The 20254-nt window shown below is 29.7% G+C and overlaps 1 protein-coding gene across 3 annotated transcripts in view; it reads right to left on the bottom strand.

The window, feature by feature from the left end:
- The window catches only part of LOC132942448 (guanine nucleotide-binding protein G(o) subunit alpha), a 32615-nt gene extending 18051 nt beyond the window's left edge, over positions 1-14564 (bottom strand). The window contains exons 1-3 of one of the 3 annotated variants that reach the window (XM_061010841.1): positions 13741-14564; positions 11354-11396; positions 6911-7061 (exon numbers count right to left, since the gene is read on the bottom strand). In XM_061010841.1, coding sequence (XP_060866824.1) covers positions 6911-7061; positions 11354-11396; positions 13741-13858 — 312 coding nt within the window. In that variant the 5' untranslated portion in view covers positions 13859-14564. Of the gene's footprint in view, positions 1-6910; positions 7062-11353; positions 11397-13632; positions 13652-13740 lie in introns of those variants that run through there. The other 2 variants (XM_061010842.1, XM_061010843.1) reach the window with 2 other exon arrangements.
- Positions 14565-20254: the final 5690 nt, after the last annotated feature.

Below are 20254 nucleotides of genomic sequence, written 5' to 3'. Positions count from 1 at the left end.
TTATATTATAAAATAAGTCCTAATAAATAATAATAAGACCTAATAATATGTCCTAAAGTAGTTATAAAACATATTGCTACGTTCTTCGAACCTTGCTTTGAACCAGCTAAGCACCCCACATTTTACACAATTTATACAAAAGTAAGTACCTAAACACTAACAATAAATTAGTAATTATACTTGATGAAAGTTGATAAAAAATATTAATTTTTCCATTCCCAACAATGCGAACAAACAAACATTTTAATCGTTCAATGCATTAATGTAATAACTAACTTACATTTTTACAATTTTTATACAAATTACGTAGTTTTAAATCTTTCTTGTGAGCAAGAGGGCTAATTTAACTATGATTATAGATTTTTTTTAAGGACCGATGTTTATAATGGTAAAAAGTACCTTTATGGGTTAGAAAATGTAAATACATTACTAAATAGTTTGTTTAACAACAAAGAAATGATCAGGATAAAACTGAATTAACATTCACAAATATTTGATATTTATATGAAAACAAAAATCCACGACGAATCATTTATTGATTGCAAATGTTTTATATGTTCCATTTGAAATTAAATATAAAATATAATAATATACTACAAGAAATTGTACATCGAAATAAGTAAAGAAAAACGAGTGTCTGAAACAGGAGTCTCTGACAGGAAAGATTTAAATCCGTTTTTTCATAAAATGTATGTAATAATTTATAAGATTTAGCTACTATTATATTAACTATTAGATTTTTATTAGGTACCTACTACTATTTATCAATAACTAATGAAACTTTTATCATTATACCTATACATTTTATACATTTGAAATATCAGTTTAAGTTCTCTTTATATTTTATTAATGAATATCCAACTCTTTTCACACTCTTCAGTTAGGAATACAAATACAATATATTTTTAGTAAATAATAAGCCTACCAGACACAAAATGTAGTTACCATTGTAATGTTAACTTGAAAAATACCTATTAATATACCACGGTTATTTTGCCATTACATTGAGTATTAATCTGAAATATTTGAAGTTGATAAATAATGTAGTCGAATACGTGGGTTTTAAAAAATATCAATGGTAGGTACTAAATAACTAAAAATATATTATTATGTATAATATGTATGTAATGTCATACCTATAAGTAATTATTAATATTATGGTGTTCAGTTCAATAGTTAGTTTCCAAACATATTTTCTATTACAAGTAAACATAATTATACTTTCGTTTTTACCAAATAAATAGATATGTATTTAGCAGTAATTAGTGTTGTACGATTAAAGAGATTTTACACACACCGAAAACTGTTGTTTGTAGTCCAGCAGATAACAATACTTGTAAATTTAATATTATATCGACTATATTTTATGTGAGAATATTGCCAGAGAAAACATTGATAGGATTATTATATTTTGTTCTTATCAGTAATTTACTCATTTTTCACGATTTTATTAGACATTCTTGAAAATATTTATTTATATTTTAAAGAGTTGTGTTTAAAAATAAAATAAATTATAAATATTATAATACAGAAAACTTGATAACTTGTATTATTTTTTTTGCCCTTTTAAGTAGATAATAGGCACAATTTTTTTTCTAACTGTTTTTTGTGAGGCCGATTTTTGTAAAGATTCGTTTATTGTCATAAAAACGCAAATCAACAATAAAAACAAAGAAAAAATAATTAAATGCCTAACAAAATGTATCGTAGCATAATATATACATGAAGATATTAATCCACTGCACTATACCCAAAAACATATCTGATTCTTCAATTTTCCTTGTAGAGGAAAAATATCTGGTAGAATTTTAAAAACATTAACATAATTTTATCACTTTTTAGTCTTTGAGGTGAATAACTCAAATAATACATAAGTCGAATTTATTTTTATTCCCTTTGAAATTCGAGTTATCGAGACTCGACTGTAATAAAATGTACTCATAAGCCAAACTTATTGATAAAATTCATTTGTTTCATACATGTGGTTCGTGTTTACGTTGAAGATCTCCGGATGTTGTATGTAAATTCCGATCGGTACTTCCATCACAAAAAAAAGTTAAAATATTATTTGAAGAAATCGAAAAAAAAGTACATTTTTATTACTAGGTCTCAATAAGCATTTATAATTTATAGCCTACTTATTCATAACTAAGGGCTGTATGATATATATTTCAAAATTAAAATTACATAATTGGTTTAAAGGTATACTTCTAGTTTTAACATTCCATTTATATTGAACATACAAAATACATACGTTATAAATAGATTCATGAAAAAACATAAATCTTTTTTTTTTATTGAACAAAAATGTACATTTACAATCTGTATTTACACGTTATACAATAGGTAAATTTGATGTGGTTTGATTGACGGAAGGGGGAAGTCACCCCCCAACGACGGCACTCCGTGAACATAAATCTTATCTTATTTTATTGGATGGAGTGTATAATAATACATATTATTATGTAATAAAAAAAATCAATTTCATTCGTTTTAATGCTTCTAATTGTATCCCTACATACTGCAAACAGGGATTAAATTAAATTTATATTTGTTAAAAAATGAAGATAATAAGAAAAGTAGGTATTCAAAATAATGTTACTTAGATTATTTAAATTGTATAGATTTTCGAATAAATGTAATAGGTTTAGTTATATTATCTGATTTAAACTCTGAGTTAAATAAATATGAAATAAATAAATAAAATAATTAAATTTAAAAAAAACCTATATAAAAATTTAATTAAAATTAAAAAAATTACCTATACGTTTTTTTTTTTGAACATTTACTATGATTTACAATAATTATTTTGATAAAGTTCTATAAGTACACCTTCACAATTTTTAAGATATAGATACAACACCCTTATTTATTACTTATATCTGTACCTATATCAGATCGTAATATATTATTGCATTATTTTAGTTATTTATGGCTTGTGTTATGTATTATAATGTTTAATGATCAGTTTAAGTTAAATTAATCAAAACGTTGTCTATTCGAAACAGAAAAATCCCCCCAAAAATTTTTAAAATCATACTTCAATAATTCATAAAACAAATTACCTCAAATTGTACACCACACAATTGTATAACAATAAAACTATATTATGTTTCATTATAGTTTATAACGAATTATACATATTTGTATAAATATTATTTACATTTTATAATATAGCAAAATATTGATATATAATATTAACAAGAAAAAGGAAAGCAGATGCAATGTAAACCTATATAAAGAATTGTTTTCTCAGTTATGGTCAAATAAGATAGCTGTATTAAATGATAAAGATCCATTAATAGGTATCTACTTTTACTTTTCCATTACAAATTTGTTGGTATTATACTTTTTATAATATACTTATAATCCCGTTTTTTTTTTTTAATACAATTCAATTTTCAAATTATGCAAATTGTGTATCAATTTTGTTCTCAGTGGGTAATTAAAAAATATTGTACCTATCATTTCGACATTAATTGTGTTAACTTAACATTTTTAGTAAAAAATATTTGTAACTTAATTTTTTTTCAATACGCTTGGAAATAGTTGAACAAATTGTTGTTTTAATTACATCAGAGATACGTTGTGTGAATATAATGAACTATAATGAAGACTTTATGCCGTGAGTTATGACGTCATCAACTATCAACCGTATTCATATTATGATATTTTTATAGTTATTCACAACTACGTAAATTTCTTATCGCTCAACTAACTGAGCAAACGAGGTGACATATTACTAGAGTTTTATACTATGAAGAAAATAAAAATGGATAAATACATACAATCATTTTGTTTTTATATTGTAAAAAGATAATTTTTTGTTTGTGTTGTAAAATCTTGCAAATATGTGCACCCCTCATGAATAATTTCAATATATTTTGTTAAAAAAAATATTTATTTTTTATTTTTAGAAGCAATATTCAACGTTTGAAGTAACAATGGTTATGGATAAATATATATCTTACAAGCTACTATAGTAGTAATATGTACAATAATTGAAATGCAACCTATGTATAGATTATAGAAGTATTACGTATAAATGTATAATAGTCAATAGACGTATGGTGTATACTATAGAGATCAATAAGCGCGATCGATATGGTGATTATATTTTAGAAGTAGAATTTAAAAAAGATGTTTAGTGTATGTATATATCATTGTAAGATGACTTTTTTTGAATTAAAAAACGCTTATTATTTCGAAAAGTATAAATGGGTTTTTGAATAAATATTTTTTTACACAATTTGAAGTGATTACTTAATATTATATTTAGGTACTTATTTATGGTGCTGCGGAGTATTCTTTCTGAGAATTTCGATGCATAAAAATGTATTGGATTTCAATTAAGTAGTTAAATATAAATAAAAATAGTTAAAGATAAATTATAAAACTAATAGGTGGGTATCTACATTTTAGTTGAGAAGAGAGCAGTGGTACAGGAGTACCTCGAAAATGTTGCTCAATATACTATTCCACTTACCTAAACTTTATATACTTAAAAGTTTTACCTAAGTACCTAACTAATTAACTACAGTATAAAATTCAAAATTTAGATATGTGGTTCTTAGAAAAATATAATACTTCGATTTTAATCAAAATTATATTTTTAATTTTATATTAAAAATGTCTGATGTCATTCAAATAAGTAAAAATTAAAAAAATTAAATTATAAAATATAATTTTTTAAAAACAATATAGTTTGGTGTATTTTTGTATTAGTTTATATTAGGTAGACATGCATAAAAAATATTTTCAAACATCGAAATATTTTTCGAGATACTGAGCAGTGTTTATTGTTAATGACCTATAAATCAGAATAAATTAAGATAATATAATATACCAGCTATGGTATGCATCTAGATACCTAATATTTTATTTTTTCCTCATCAGTATATTAATTACCGAAATTTTTATAAATTTGTTGTTTCACAAGCAGGTGAAACAATTAACGTTATAAGTATTAAGTACCCATTTTTTATTTTTTATCTTAATCGTTAAAATATTATATAATATTATAGTACACGTTATTATAGGTACACCATCCACCGATCAATTCGTATTCCCCTTCATTATTATATTTCTGTTATACAGCCATTTCAACCCGTATGTACTTCGGGATTACTAAACAATATACAACAACGAGAACATAATTCGTGCTTTTCGATTGCGTGCGAATTATGATAACCAAAATTAGGACACTAAATTATTATATACAGTACTTATATACTATATAGATATATAACATTGCCACTGCTATCAGACCCTATACGCTCCCCCACGGCATGCGCGATCGCGCGCGCGCGCTGCACACCCAATTCAATTCATTTCCGAGATTGCCACCGCCAGTAACTGTCGCCGATCGTAGGTCAAATTAATTCGTTGTATTACGTGGGTGTACAGTGCACATATATATATTATATATATATATATATTTATATTATGTCATATACTACGATGCGTGCGTGTGTATATGTGTGTCAGTGTGCGTGCGCGTATATATCCAACAACGTTGTAATCACGTCGATACGTTAATTTCCCTGTGGGAAAACTTTGACTGAACCTCGAATTTTAATCCGCTCGTGTATATACATTATAATATTATATATATATATATTTTAACAAAATAATATCGCAGTGTACAATATACCTACTTATTATAATGTAGTGTTTAGGTAATATCATATTGTATAATGATTGGCTGGCCAGGCCCCATGTCCAAAAATCAATAATAATAATAATAATAATAATAGACTATTACCAGAAATATGATTCGATTTTTTTTCCTTTTTCATACAATTTAAGTAAACGTTTTTCTTGTGTCGCGTATATAAAAACCATATGGGAAAAATTAGTATATCAATATATTTATTTGATTTTTCTATTTGTATATACGTATTATAGTGCATTATTTATTTAAATAAATTTAAAAAATACTTGAAATCATAATCATTATCTGCACAGTAAAAAATAAATAAATAAAAGATAAATTTAAAACTATTTGAGACCGTTCAAATTGATTCTGTATGTGTAGCATTATGAAAAATATTCAAATATGTTTGAAAAATGTCATTGAACCGAACTAACTATACATAATACATTTAACGATTTTAGATACTGTGGCGCCACATAATAGTATGCATAATAGTATACGGCTATCTCAATAATGCCAGTAAAATAAATTATAAGTATTACTTGTTTTTCCCTACGATTTGCGTGCGTTACCACAATGATCGCGTGTTATAACCAAAGCCCAAAACGTATTATTATTATCATTAACATTATTAAAGTTCGTACCTAAGTATAGTGGTAGTATTATAAGTACTAAATACTAGTTTAGTTTTCGTAAAAAAAGTTGGTATGAACGTTCCTTTCAAGGAATATTTCCTAAAATGTACGTGACAATTTAAAAAGAAAATAGAAAATTAAATTAAATAACTTTTAAAATTATCAAAGTTTACATATATGTACCTACGACTGAGCGGACATGCTATTTAATTCGCCAGGTAACAGTTACATGCGGTATGTACTTGAAAACACCGTCTCGTTGATAATGAAAGATAACGATGGGATTAGAAGGATAATTACATGTTGTCTAACGACTGCGCCGTCGAGTGGTTTACAATGATGGAGAATATCATTTTGTATTATAAACAGTAAATTCTTTGGTGAACAATGTGAAATAACATCTGTAAAAATAGCTAGGTTATTTTTCGCTTTCTTGTATGATTTTAATTAAAATTTTACACAGTATTGGTTATTGTTTTATTAATCTGGTATTGTTATTAACCTGATATGCGGACGATTGGTATGATAGAATATGATTATTTTTCCAACTATTTGAGCTCAAACAGAAAACTACAGAAACGTACTTGAACTAACAAATCGTTTAAAAGAAAATACTTGCTTTTCTTACCTCCCGTTCGTTGGTGCCGAATCCAATTCCAAGATTTGGCATTGCTCTTAATATGGCAACCAGTGATTGGACTGTGTTACTGAATACCACAGGCCTGTATTGTTTGAAGTCTTCTGACGTGAAACCGCTCTCGTGAATAATTCTGAAAACACACAAAGTTTGTTAAAAAAAAATGTAAAATATATATTTTTTAATTAGAAAGAATAAAAATTTAATCTCAATTGAATATAGTCTAGTGACTATCCGTGACTTATTGTGAGGATTATAACAAAAGTATAAAACAAATGGGTATATCAATCTAAATTATATAATTTCGTGACTGAGGAAAAGGTATGTTAACATAGGTATGTATTAAAATATATTTTGTTTATTTACTATATTTTTTAAAAATAATTAGTTGCATGTACAATCATCGTAAGTACGTGTAAAAATAATTAATAGTACTTAATATATTTTTCGCCAAAATAAACATAGATAGGTACACAAGATGTCAGCAGTTTGAATATGTTTCAATTGGTCAATCTTTCATTTCTATGCCGTTTATGTATAAAGATTGCACTTAAAATATGATAATTTTAGATACAAATAATGAGTAAATATAAAACATAATTTGTAACAATTATATGCATACGGTATGGATACCAGCAAGTAATAATAATTGTATAAAAAAAAAAAATATTTGAAATGTTTTTAGAATGAAATTTTAGATACGGGATAGCGGATATTTTATATAAATGATATAGTTTTAAAAACTGGAGATATAAAATACAACTAAATAGCCGACTTACCTGCAATGCAATGTTATAAAGCCTGAAAAATGGCCGACTTTTCTTATCAAAGAATGTTTACAATTTGGTCATTGATAAGAATCAATTAGCAACATATAAAAATGTATTTATTTATTTTGGTTATTGTCGGTTATTGTCATATCACATTTCAAATTTCAATGAATAAATTGTAAGCACCTTATTAGAACACCTCTTTAATTATAGAACAGTCAACCATTTTGCCAACTTCAACATTAAATCCAAATCGGCTATCTAATTGATTTATATATCCGTGATTATAAAGTACCATAGGTATAGCATAGATTGAACAACACGTGTGACTTGTACATACTTGAAATAAATAAAATATATACAAGTAACTGAGGAAATGCAAGGCTTTTTATATTTTTTTTTGCAGTGTAAAATACGTGGACATTTTATCATGACGAAATGGATTTATAGAAAATTAATACACCGCGACATACTATAATGAATTTTAAAAAATCGTTTGAAGTGCAATGGCCGCTTCTCAATAAATATTAACATTTTGCACTATACCTACCTACGTAAAGGTACTAAAATAATTATTAAATGTAATAGTATTTAGACCCCTATTAGTTACCATGGTGCTTTTTAAACCAACCATAAGAAGTATAGATTTAAATTAATAACCAAAACGGCAAAACATAATATTATTATTGTTCTAATTGTTTGAGAGTTGATAAAATACTAAAATGGATGATTATTTTCCTCTTTGACGTAATGACGGAACCTCGTCGACCCTGTCGAACATGCGTCAATTCGCAATTGCTATTAGCTGCTAATGATTAGAAAGCAATTATTTGAGTATCTTAATTTGAATAATCTAACTACCGTTATTATTGTTTTAAAAACAAATACTTATGTTCATTTTTATTGGTCTTTAACATGAATTTGAATTATACTTAAATAATATATATTTTATATAAATCATGTGCAATAGGTATATTTATATATATATTATATAGATAGGTATTATAACTGCAGTCATTTTTTTTCCAAACATCTCGCCATTAGCTATTATAACGTTCTCATTCCGTTTCACACACAACAGTGTATTGGCGCTCGTAAATATCGATATATATGTTTCTTTTATAACATTTTTGTATTTTATGTCGATCCGTCTGCAAGGAAACATGTGGCGTTAAAATATTTCCAATGTGAGAGCAATTCCGGCATCTATAAATACAACATTGTCGTAAGCTTTTCGGTAAAAACCACGTTCCAAACCACGGGACTGGTCATTGATGGGCCGGTATAGTGGCGGCCGCCGGTGGCGTTCGCGTGCCCAACGAGACGGGTGCGCGTGGGAGTATCGATCCTGCACGGCCACCGCCGCCGAGGAGTCATCAAACCATGTTTTGTGGTACACATTAACATCGTTGCTTTTAATACCGGGGCGTGGTCGGTCTCATCGCACCTATATAGTCGCGGAAACTTGTATTTTTGCAAACATCGGACATTTATATCATAATTTACTGAAAAACGTTTAATTGCATATAATATACGATCGTGTTTTCCACAATGTTTACCTATACACGTTTAATTATCCTTGAAAGGTAAAAGGGATGTAATTTGCACAGTAACTCGATAAAAATTGTGACATTCTCAGTTTATTAATAATTATTAATTATTATTGAGTATTAAACCTAACCTAATATATTTTACATTTACTATTTTCTATAGATTTTATAAATAACTAATAACTATTAAAAATTTAGGATATTATTGAAAGTTCTAAAGAGGAGTAAAAGAGTAAAATAGGTACATTAAAAATGTTAATATCGAAAAAAAACCAAGCAGAAACACAGTTAATGTTCTAATACCTTTTAAATTCACTATTAAAGGTTCAAAATTAATAAGGTTATTATACAGAATATATTAGAACTGCTGAACACAAATTGTGTATGTTGAACCTATGTTTGAAAGACGGAGACAACATTGCAAGGAGTCGGCCTCTCCAACAAAACCAACACGTTATTATAATAAATCTATGGAACATAACTTACGTGTGGGTAAACATAATCAGCTATTACTTATTAGGCTTATCGAGTATGTTCGAAATTTTAATATATAGGGTATAACAGGAAGACCTGACAGTTGAAATAACTTTTGTTTTAATCATTATTTATAATTTATTTTTTTTATTTATAATTTGACTTTTGCTACATGTATAGTTAAAACACATTACTTTTATTTTTTAATAGGTACTGAAAATAAAAAATTTAAATCAAATTAAAATTATTTTGGAAAAGTTAAAAATAGCTAAATTATAAATCTAATTATAAGAACAATTTTGATGGCTCAAACGTGTATCTAAGTCAAGTAGTTTATTCATAGAATTTTTTTAAATATCAATATTTTTTTTAGTAAATATATTTAAAACGTAATACCTAACTTTTTTCAAAATATTATTTTAGGTATATTTCTTAAATTATTTATTAAACATAATAATTTCCACAATTTTTGTCATACGTTTAATAAGTAGCATAATTTTTTTTTGTCGGAACTCTCGTCACCACGCCCTTTATCTTAACTTACAAGTATAGTTTTGAAATTATTAATTATCCTTTAAACACAAATCTAAGCATCACAGATATAGTTTGGTTTGTCATTTTTTAATTTTTAATGTTATTTATTATACATATTATACATTTAATTCTGAAAGAATATAATTATTATAATTTATAAATAAATATTTTTAAATAATTTATATAAACATAATAAATCCATGAATCATTAATCATGTACCTACCTACTTATGACTACAGTGTACAGAATAACATACATTTTGTCTATAATTTGTATTAATTACATTTTAAAGATAAGGATTTTTGCTTATAATAAATACTACACATTAAAAATAATTAGTCACATAATCAAAGTACCCCCAACTGTTCAAAAGACGTGTTAGTGTTATTCATATTTAGTCATTACCTATAATATTATTATCAATACAAAACACTAATCAGTAATCTATTATACTTTATACTATTGATTATAAATACTTTTATTTATTATCAATGATTTTACCAATCTAATTAAATTAATTTATTCTTTGATGATCAATTATCTCTATTGGAAATAAATCGTTTTGCGTAAAGTGTGTAGACTCATCATTATACGAAAGTTTTAACTATAATTTTGATATATATAATAATTTCTATTTTGTTCAACCTAGTTACATTTTTTACTTATTGACGAAGTACGGTCTTTGCTTTTGTAATTCACAATTTACAAACTGCTTATAATTTTTAGGTATCGTACCTTCTTTATTTAAATCAATTTTTAAATTCAGTAGGTAGTGTGTCTACGTACATAGGTAATAAGAAAATCGAAATAAAATGTATAAATATGATTAGATATGAATTATATAGGTGAGTAGGTAAGGTATTGAGAACATTTCAAATACTATACTCAATAATAAAATTCATCTCACTAACAAATACCAAGGAGCTAAATATAAATGGTACTTGAGTATTTGTTTATACTAAATACCACTTGTAAAATCATATTCAAATTGGAAGTATTGAAAAAAGTTGTATTCATTAGGTATAACTACCCGTTTTTTTATATATTTAAGAATGATTATTTATATATTAAATAATGATTTAAAATATAAACTCACTTCATCTGTTTGACTATTGTACTTTTCCCTGATTCTCCAGCACCTGAAATTATAACATTGATTTTATATTAATTATCTATTTGTTGAATTAAACGTGTATGAATACATGTAAAGCTTGAATAAACGTTATTAACAAAACAAAAAAAATTGTATGTATCGAGGTATATTATAGAATGGGTCACCGTGTTTTCATATAAGGTTAATACATAGAAAACTAGAAAAAACGATGACCCACCCTGTATACCTAATGGTGTTTAACCTGCAGTAGAATGTTTAACCTTCGATAAACTTTTAATTCAGATATTCTAAATAAACTAGGTATAATGAGTTATTGTTTTAACCGATCATCAAAACATAAAAAAAAATAGTTATAGGTATTCTCAATCTCAAAAAAAAATGTTCGTAATTCGGTTATATATATTATATATGACGACATCATCATCATAATATAATGACCAAATAAATTACTAATTGTATAAAATTTTAAACAGCGACGACCGGTTGTCAGAGCCAGTGCAACGTATAATTACAACACAGTAGCGTCAGTAGCCATCATGCAACGAAACATTATTACTATTATTAGGTGGTAGGTATTATTATTGTTAGAGAAGATCGTATAATTTTATGTTATATACCTATCGTTTTACACGATGTTGAACATTTTCCTGACAGTTTGTGATGTAACTTCTACAGAGCATATCATTATAGTTATGTTTATATACTTAGTTATGTTATCTATACATTTTCAAACCAGCGCGCGTTCAGCATGATATTTTTTATCTAGTTGGTCTTGGACACGATTACAGCGGTTATTACAGTTGTAGAGGCGTCGTCAAAACGCACACATTTTTGGCCACACCAAGATTTGTGTCCTAGTTTTCTTTTCTTTTTGATAACAAGAATTTGATAAGAAGGTGGTGTTGTATCACGTGGAAGTATCGAAAATCAGAATAGCCGACGAGTGTGCCGCGATACAGTTTATACTACTATTATATTTATACTTGGAAAACGGGCGTGTGCGTGGTGCGGCCCATAAACGTTTATCTAGAGTTATAAAAATGTACGCAACCCGACGGTTAAATTAAGTATTTTTCGTTTTCGATGACCAATTCCCGCTCCAACCCGGCCATAAAAAACTCCAGTGTTTACGAGAAACTCGAACGTTAAAAAATCTAGTACGCGTGTAATATACACACACTCACATATACCTATATAAGTATATATATATATATATATAGATGGTTACCATTACCGGCGGTGTGCGCTAAAGGGTCGGTGGCGGCGGCGGCGGAAAATCGATTTCTCGCGCGTGGCGGCCGACTGCTGGGAGGGGATGAACGACACGGGAGTGCCACTTCTGACAGAAACCGTCCGTCCAACTACATCCTTATGCATTATATATATAATTATTATATTATAAATACACGAACGCGCGCGCTAGGTACATAAAGCGTAATATATATCTATGCATTATATTGTGCTCTCTCGATGGGAAAACGATAGGTTATTAGTGGTTTGTTTTTGATCTCCCTCGTCGTCACATTGTCCTCCCGTTCGGCACCGACACAAACCACCCTCGACACAACAACAGACAAGACCCGCACCCTAGCGCGACGACGAGAGGATCCGACGGTCGGACCGTGGCTGGCGGAAAAGTGCAGAGCGAAAAAACGGCGTCAAGTGTGCACTTGTGGAGGCGGCGGAGCGTGCATAATCGTCATCGTCGTTTTCAGGTGCATAACGACGACGGTAAAAAAGTTCCTCCGCCCGCCGTCCAAAGGACGTTACGACCACAATGCATTAAAACGAGGAAACACGAACACGCCGACGTTCGACCTTCAGACACTCGCCAGAAATAAATAAAAAAATGTTTAAAAACATCACACCAGACACACGACCCGAAGGGGGACACACCGACACAGACACTCATCGGTTTCGATCGGAACACCAAAATAATCACACACACGCACTGGGACGTGCACCGGGTGGGTACTTTGCCAAAAAGCTTCTCTCGGTCTAGTCTCCGTGCACGCGACCTAAGTGTGCTGCAGACGATAGCACCGATTGTGTGTGTGTGCGCGTGTGTGTGTGTGATCCTGTGTGTAGCTGTGTTCATGCGACAAAAGTATGAAAGTCATAATAATATTATAATAATGCATTCGACCGCGAGAAAAGTGCATGTTTCGCATGTTTAAACAAATAACAAGTAGGTATGTCATAATAAAAAATATTATATTTAAGCGCGAAAAATAAAAATGAAAAATTCAGATAAGACGTACGCCGCACGCCGCTGGCGACAAGACGTCCGCGTCGTCATCTCCGCCGGTGAAGGGGACTATTCTGCGAAAGGAACGTCGCCGCTAGGGCGGAGTATGATGTTTGCTCACCTAACAACAGCAGTTTTATGTCTTTGGCCGCCTGCAGGCCGTCCTCCCTGAGGTTCCTCTCGATCTGCCTGCTCCGGGCCAGGGCGGCCCGTTCCTCCGCTGACATAGCACAGCCCATCTTCCGGCCAACTTTCGCTAGGGCTGAAATCTTAATGCGCGCAGCTATTATACGCGCCGGGACGGATTCACACCACCGACCGCCGTTAACCGCAACGGTGCCGTACCGGTGTTGTGCCGGTCATCGATACCATCTTCTGCAGTGCGCGGAGTAACGCATGTTATGGTAAATGTCTTGGGGCTGCGCTGGTGTCCACAAAGACGACGAAGGCGATGACCCGCTACAGGCTACCGCACCCGATGGACAGGCCGCCGGCGGTAGCAAACTTTCGGACGCGAACCCTTACCGCGTTGTACCGGGGAAACTTTTTCACACGCACTCACCACAGAATATAATAAATCGCAAAAACACTACGAATAAAAAATACGACTTTTTAGGGGAGCGAAAAATAATCCGATTTATCGGGATATACCGTGTCCGGAGAACCTACGACAACGGCGATAATGACACGACCGGCGACGGATTATTATAAACACCGAACTGGCGCGCGCGCTCGCGGCAAATTACAACAAATAATAATATCGAACCGCAGAGGCTACAGTGGTTATTCGGGTGGGGGACCGCTATGCGCCTGCGAACTGCGACAGCGGCGGCGACTGCGAAAACGGTTACGGAGCAAGCGCAAACCGCGAACTGACGCCCGTCCGTGTGCGCGCGCGCGCTATCGACTATCGAGTAATCGAGTGAGCGAGGGCGTGTATGTGTGTGACGTGTGTACGTGTGTACATGCGCGTGTGTATCTCGTCAGTGTGTGCTAGTGTTCGTGCTCGTGCGGCGTGCGCGGAGACCGGCAGCTGACCGCCACGCTCTGGGTGTTACCAACCTGACGGCGGGGCCAGCGCGCTGGCCGCCGTGATGGCACGACTGCTGGCGGCAGGGATCCGCTCGATTTCGTTCGGCGCAACACCCACACGACGGGCTTTCGGCGGCGCCCGCGTTTGAAGGCCGGGCCCAACGGGTGGACGGGGCACGGCAGCACGGGAGGCCGTCGGCGGCTGCTGCTGCTGCTGCTCAGAGCCTCAGACGTTCCAGCTATAGCTGCTGGCGTCCTGGCGACCGTCACCGCCGATTTCGCTTTTTATTCGTCATCCCGTCGGCCGTCGTTTTTCGCTGTCTTCTTGGTATTATTATTATTACGCCCGCCGCCCCCGCCACCGGTCATGCGCGATACGCGTTTCCCGGTTGTCTATGATGAACACCAAACCATAGAAAATCTATTTACCTACCTAATTTCGGTTTTCCGGGGGGTAAACGAGTCGAAGGGATATATTACCAAAGAATATACCGGTCGCTTTTTGTACTAATCTAGTTCAACCCATATTTGAACTTGTCGAATAGTTATTTTGCAGAAAATATAATACATGAGTCATTTATTTTATTATATTTTATTATCTCCCGAGTCATATGCTATAATTCTATGCATGTAGAATATTATATAGATGCCTACTAAACTTGGTACATATTTAGTAGCTGCAAATAATTATCTATATTAGTATATTACTATTATTATTATAAAACCTTTTTATATAGTTATTAGTTACTCAGTGTCGGATAGGCCCAGTAGTGGGCCACACCATGATTATATGAAAAAAGTTATTTTTAAAAAAAAATTAGAAATATTTTTACAATGTTTTTAGATCATAAGAGAATACATGTAAATTAATAAATATTAATACAATAATAGGCATTACAAGTGGCAGAAAAAAAATCATATTTAAATGATAATATGAAATATATATATATATTATAATAGCCAAGGTAATTAATGATCGAGATTTGTGTATAAAATTATGTTATTATACAGTAAAGATATTATACCTAGTCATATTTAGATATACTAAGATCTATAAGACAAGAGATATAATGAATGCGTATTTCTATAAAAGATTTAGAACATTTAATTAACTTTTAACTATATATACTATACAAATTACAAAATGTTAATATTAATATTTATATTAGTTACAAAATATTTAAGGATATTTTCTGTAAATATTAAAAAATGTAGTAAATGTCCAAAATTCAAGTTCAAGTTTGGAACAGCTTAACCTTATCTGACTAACCCAACACCCAAAACTATTTAGTTATTAAATATTTTACTATCTTATACTTTTAATCTTATTCTTTTACTTATAATTTTTTACTTTCTACTTATCAAATAAATTTTGAAATCGTAAATTAAGGAGTACCTAATTGTTCATGGACCGGTTTGATTCATATTTCCCGGGCCGAAAAAAATCCGCTACTACATACAGCATTATTTTTTCAATGGCCGTATATCATTTGCGCATCGTCTGTTTACCTGTGTCAAAATATCGTACATCATATGCGCATCAACATTCTGAACAATAGAAGGGTACAAAAAATAATTTTTAATTGAAAATTCAATGATTGTCATAATATATCATATGTAATATGAAAATAGATACAAACAATTAAAAATAAATTGCATTTATTCAATTGAATTGTAGTCATAATTTATTACATACATATAATATTTTATATATATGTATAATTATCTATAGATAATGAATAATATAAGATTTTATACTTGTGATTTTTAATATTAATTTTCATGCCTATAAGACGTTAAGTTGATTGATAACAATAAATAAATAAATTTTATCATATTAATCACCACAATGGAGTGATTTACGTAAAGATTAATGATAAGAGAGGTTTGAAATTCCAATGTAAAACGCTGCTTTTTTTCGTTGTGGTATTTGGTTGCCACTCGCCACATCAGTTTTTAAAATCGGATACCAATGCGGCAATGCAACCTGTATAGTATAAGGTCTTTATCGTTCAAATAAAGAAAAATATATCGAATTCTGACTATTTCACGTGGCCTGAGAGTATTTTCTTCAGTGAGCCGAGTTTTTGTAGGTTTATACCTATCATAAAAACGCATAAGCTCCGGTAATCTTAACGCGCGTATCATATTTAATTAGAGCTTTGACTACGCTGAAATAATTTAGTTTTAAAAGAAATTCTTAAAATTAAAAAATAAAATATAAATGTGCGACTTGCACGTTATTTATGAATTAATAGGTATTTGTAGGACTATATAGGAAATAGGAATTGCTAACAAAAACGAATAGTTAAAAACGTAATGCTGACTAAATTCAAAATGTTAGTGCATTTAATAGCGAGATACCTACCTATAGTATACCTACGTGACATTAATCGGTGTCATTCAGCATTTCAGCATAATATGCGAACGATATTCAATGACGCAGTGTTATCTATATTATTATTATTTATTATATATAAAGAGTTAATATTTTGTGAATGTGAAATGTTTCCAACTAGAAGATTTCACCCTTCATTAAATATTTCAATGCAATTTTGAAATTTGAAATATTTTTATTTAGATTTTTAGAGATTTAATAATTAAGTTTGTAATTATTATAAAGTATTAATTTATTTTTCGTTTCATTTTTACCAGTTAAAAATAAATTTGGTCCATATTTTAATTTAGATCTGTAATCTAATCATCATTAAGCAACAGCCACTTATATGTGAGTAATATTTTATACAGTTGTTTCATCAATATTTATGATCAAATATAGTTTATTATTTATTTATATTTTGTATGTTTTATTTCATATACTGCGTATAACGAATAAGTTTGAACTGTCTAAAATATATCTGCAAATTATTTTATTCCTAATATTATTTGGTTTTTCTTTCACTAGTAAGTAGTATGTTATAATAATATGCGTATTTCCTATAAATATTTAATATACAATTAAGTATTCCATATATTTGTATTTTATTCGGGAAGGTATTTCTTATTGTCCTGAGGTCTTGTTGTCTTTTTCCCATTTTATTCGGATTAAAAAATAATAATATAAAAGTTATAGTTATAGGCTACAATGTTATATGATTGTTCTTAAAATGTCCGGTAAACTGTCAGTTACTGCTAATCGACTGATAACAGATTTTATTACCGGCCAAATTCGGCCGGTTAAGTATCGGTTAACTTTAACCGGACATTGTAAGAACGGCCCTAAAAGATATAATTATAAAAATGGTTTAGTCGCGTAGGTCATTAACATATTTAATAACTATTATACAATATACTACCTGCCCAAATACTGAACTATGAAATTTGTATAGTTTACTAGTTTTGTCAAGGTTGAGAAAAACGAGAAGCAGGAGTACCATCCATTCTCGCCGAAGCCCTTCAGCCAGTCAACATTCAAAACACGATTTCATTTATAATCAATTCTAATTTAATCAACCTTCTGTAAAATAATATGTATTAATATTAAGCAATTACCTTCCAATGTTACCCCAAAAATTTGTAGTAGCCAATGGCCCTAGATGCCGAGGCTTTAAAATAATAATAATAAAAAAAAAAATGTTCGTGAAATACTAACTACTAAAACTACATTGGTGGAGTCATATGGAGATTATTTTAAAATTGTATTTTATATAGGTGCTAATGGTGCTCTATTTATATATATTGTACTAGCTTATACGGTAATATTATGTCTATAAATTGTGTTAAAATATTTCAGTATTTAATAATCATCTTATTTAACTGGCACCTGAAAGTGCCTACATATACCTGAACTGATATAGAATATATATATTTTTTTCGTTAAAACAAAGTTAGCGAGAAGTTTACAACACTCATATCCCCCTTTCAAAAAAATTTATCACGCCACTGCATTGATTCCAATATTATTGAAAACATTAAGTAATCGAATAAAATCATAGATATTATAATATCTAATATCTTATAATATCTATGAATAAAATAATATAAATAAATTATGTATATAGATAAATTATATACGATTTGATTTCGTCATATTTTTAAAAATAATATATTCATATTATAATCATATATAATTATTAGTTGAGCATAGGTTAAAGGTACTGATAATTCTGACGATTTAGAATCCCTTTATAAAGCTATAGCTTTATAATAGCTAATAACAACTATTACCCGTTATTATGATTCCCATTTCAACAAATTAATGCGTTCATATTAATTAGATCAATAACAGATAATATTATATCATATTATCATCCTTAAGAGCTGCACTAAAATATAATATAGTAATAAAGTTCCTGCAATTTTATTCACAAACTATGTCGGACTTTGGTCTGTCACTAACGGAATTTGATCCTAAGTAATAATAACGACTGAAAGGATAATAGGCAACTAAGTATCCAATATTATTCATCTAGTTTTATAACAATTAAAGTGTTCATGTGCTATTAAAATTTTAAAAATAATAATTAGATTAGTCTAAATTATTAGGGCCTGGCGAAGACTTAACAAAATAAATGTCAAATTCTGTAATCCTATTTATTGGAAATAAATCACAGATATTGTAGGTACCATACATTTAAAAAAGTTATTATCATTAGTTTGCCAGCAGTTTGAGAGAGAATTGTATAAAAAAAACTGTATACGAGTAACCGTACACACTCGCCACCTACTATACAGAAAAGAGAGTTTCCCAATGTTTTAAAATGTATTTCTTACCTATTGTTAAATGTTTTAACTGTGCGTAACATAAATAATGAAGTGAGGAGTTATGTATATCTTTAGATGTTGTAGGTACCTACTTATTTAATTTTATATGTATGGGTGCGTTTGCGTTTTAATAGGTATTTTGGAATATTTAGAATAGAGATCTTCATGCTATTTTGATAGTGACATTGCAGACACCGTTTCTATACCAACTAATATGGCAATATATAATATATATATATAAATATATACAATTTTCGTTTGTGTATAGTATATGTACTGTATGCTGTATGTGTGTTTTAGTGTATACAGGTGTTGTGAAGTTTTATGTATTTAGACATTTAGGTTTAGATAAATCTGAATAGCATTTAAACACAATTGAAATACTTCAACGTTTCAAATATCTGCAGTAACGTTATAACTGAGGAATCAGTTTTTTTTGCGTTCATTTATAGCTTATACCATTGATTATAGATACATAGTAATCAATCTAAATGCTTATATATTATAATCTTCAGTTAATATTTTAAATCCTACATTAGTATAATTTAATTCGTATAAAAGTTTCTTTTTTTTTTTTCTATAACATACTGGGATATATACTGAAGTGGAAAATATAAAATTAAATTATCACTGTGTTTGGTGTATATACATATACTTACACAATCACTATATGCCAATATTGAATATGTACTCAATAATATTATTGTATTATCAATAAAAAGTAAAAACTCATCATAACATATCAATTAAATAATTTTACAAATATAATTATTAATTAATAAAGTCATAATAACTTCTTAATAAGTCCTATATCGCTGTATATATTAAATATACAATAGGTACCATACATAATATATAAAGGCATACTATTATAGCGACGATACGTCATACGAACTGTA

Source organism: Metopolophium dirhodum, chromosome 4, assembly GCF_019925205.1.
Source record: "Metopolophium dirhodum isolate CAU chromosome 4, ASM1992520v1, whole genome shotgun sequence".
Classification (NCBI taxonomy): Eukaryota; Metazoa; Arthropoda; class Insecta; order Hemiptera; family Aphididae; genus Metopolophium; species Metopolophium dirhodum.
The sequence above is the reverse complement of the archived record's forward strand: the minus strand, read 5'-3'. Positions and strand labels throughout refer to the sequence as shown.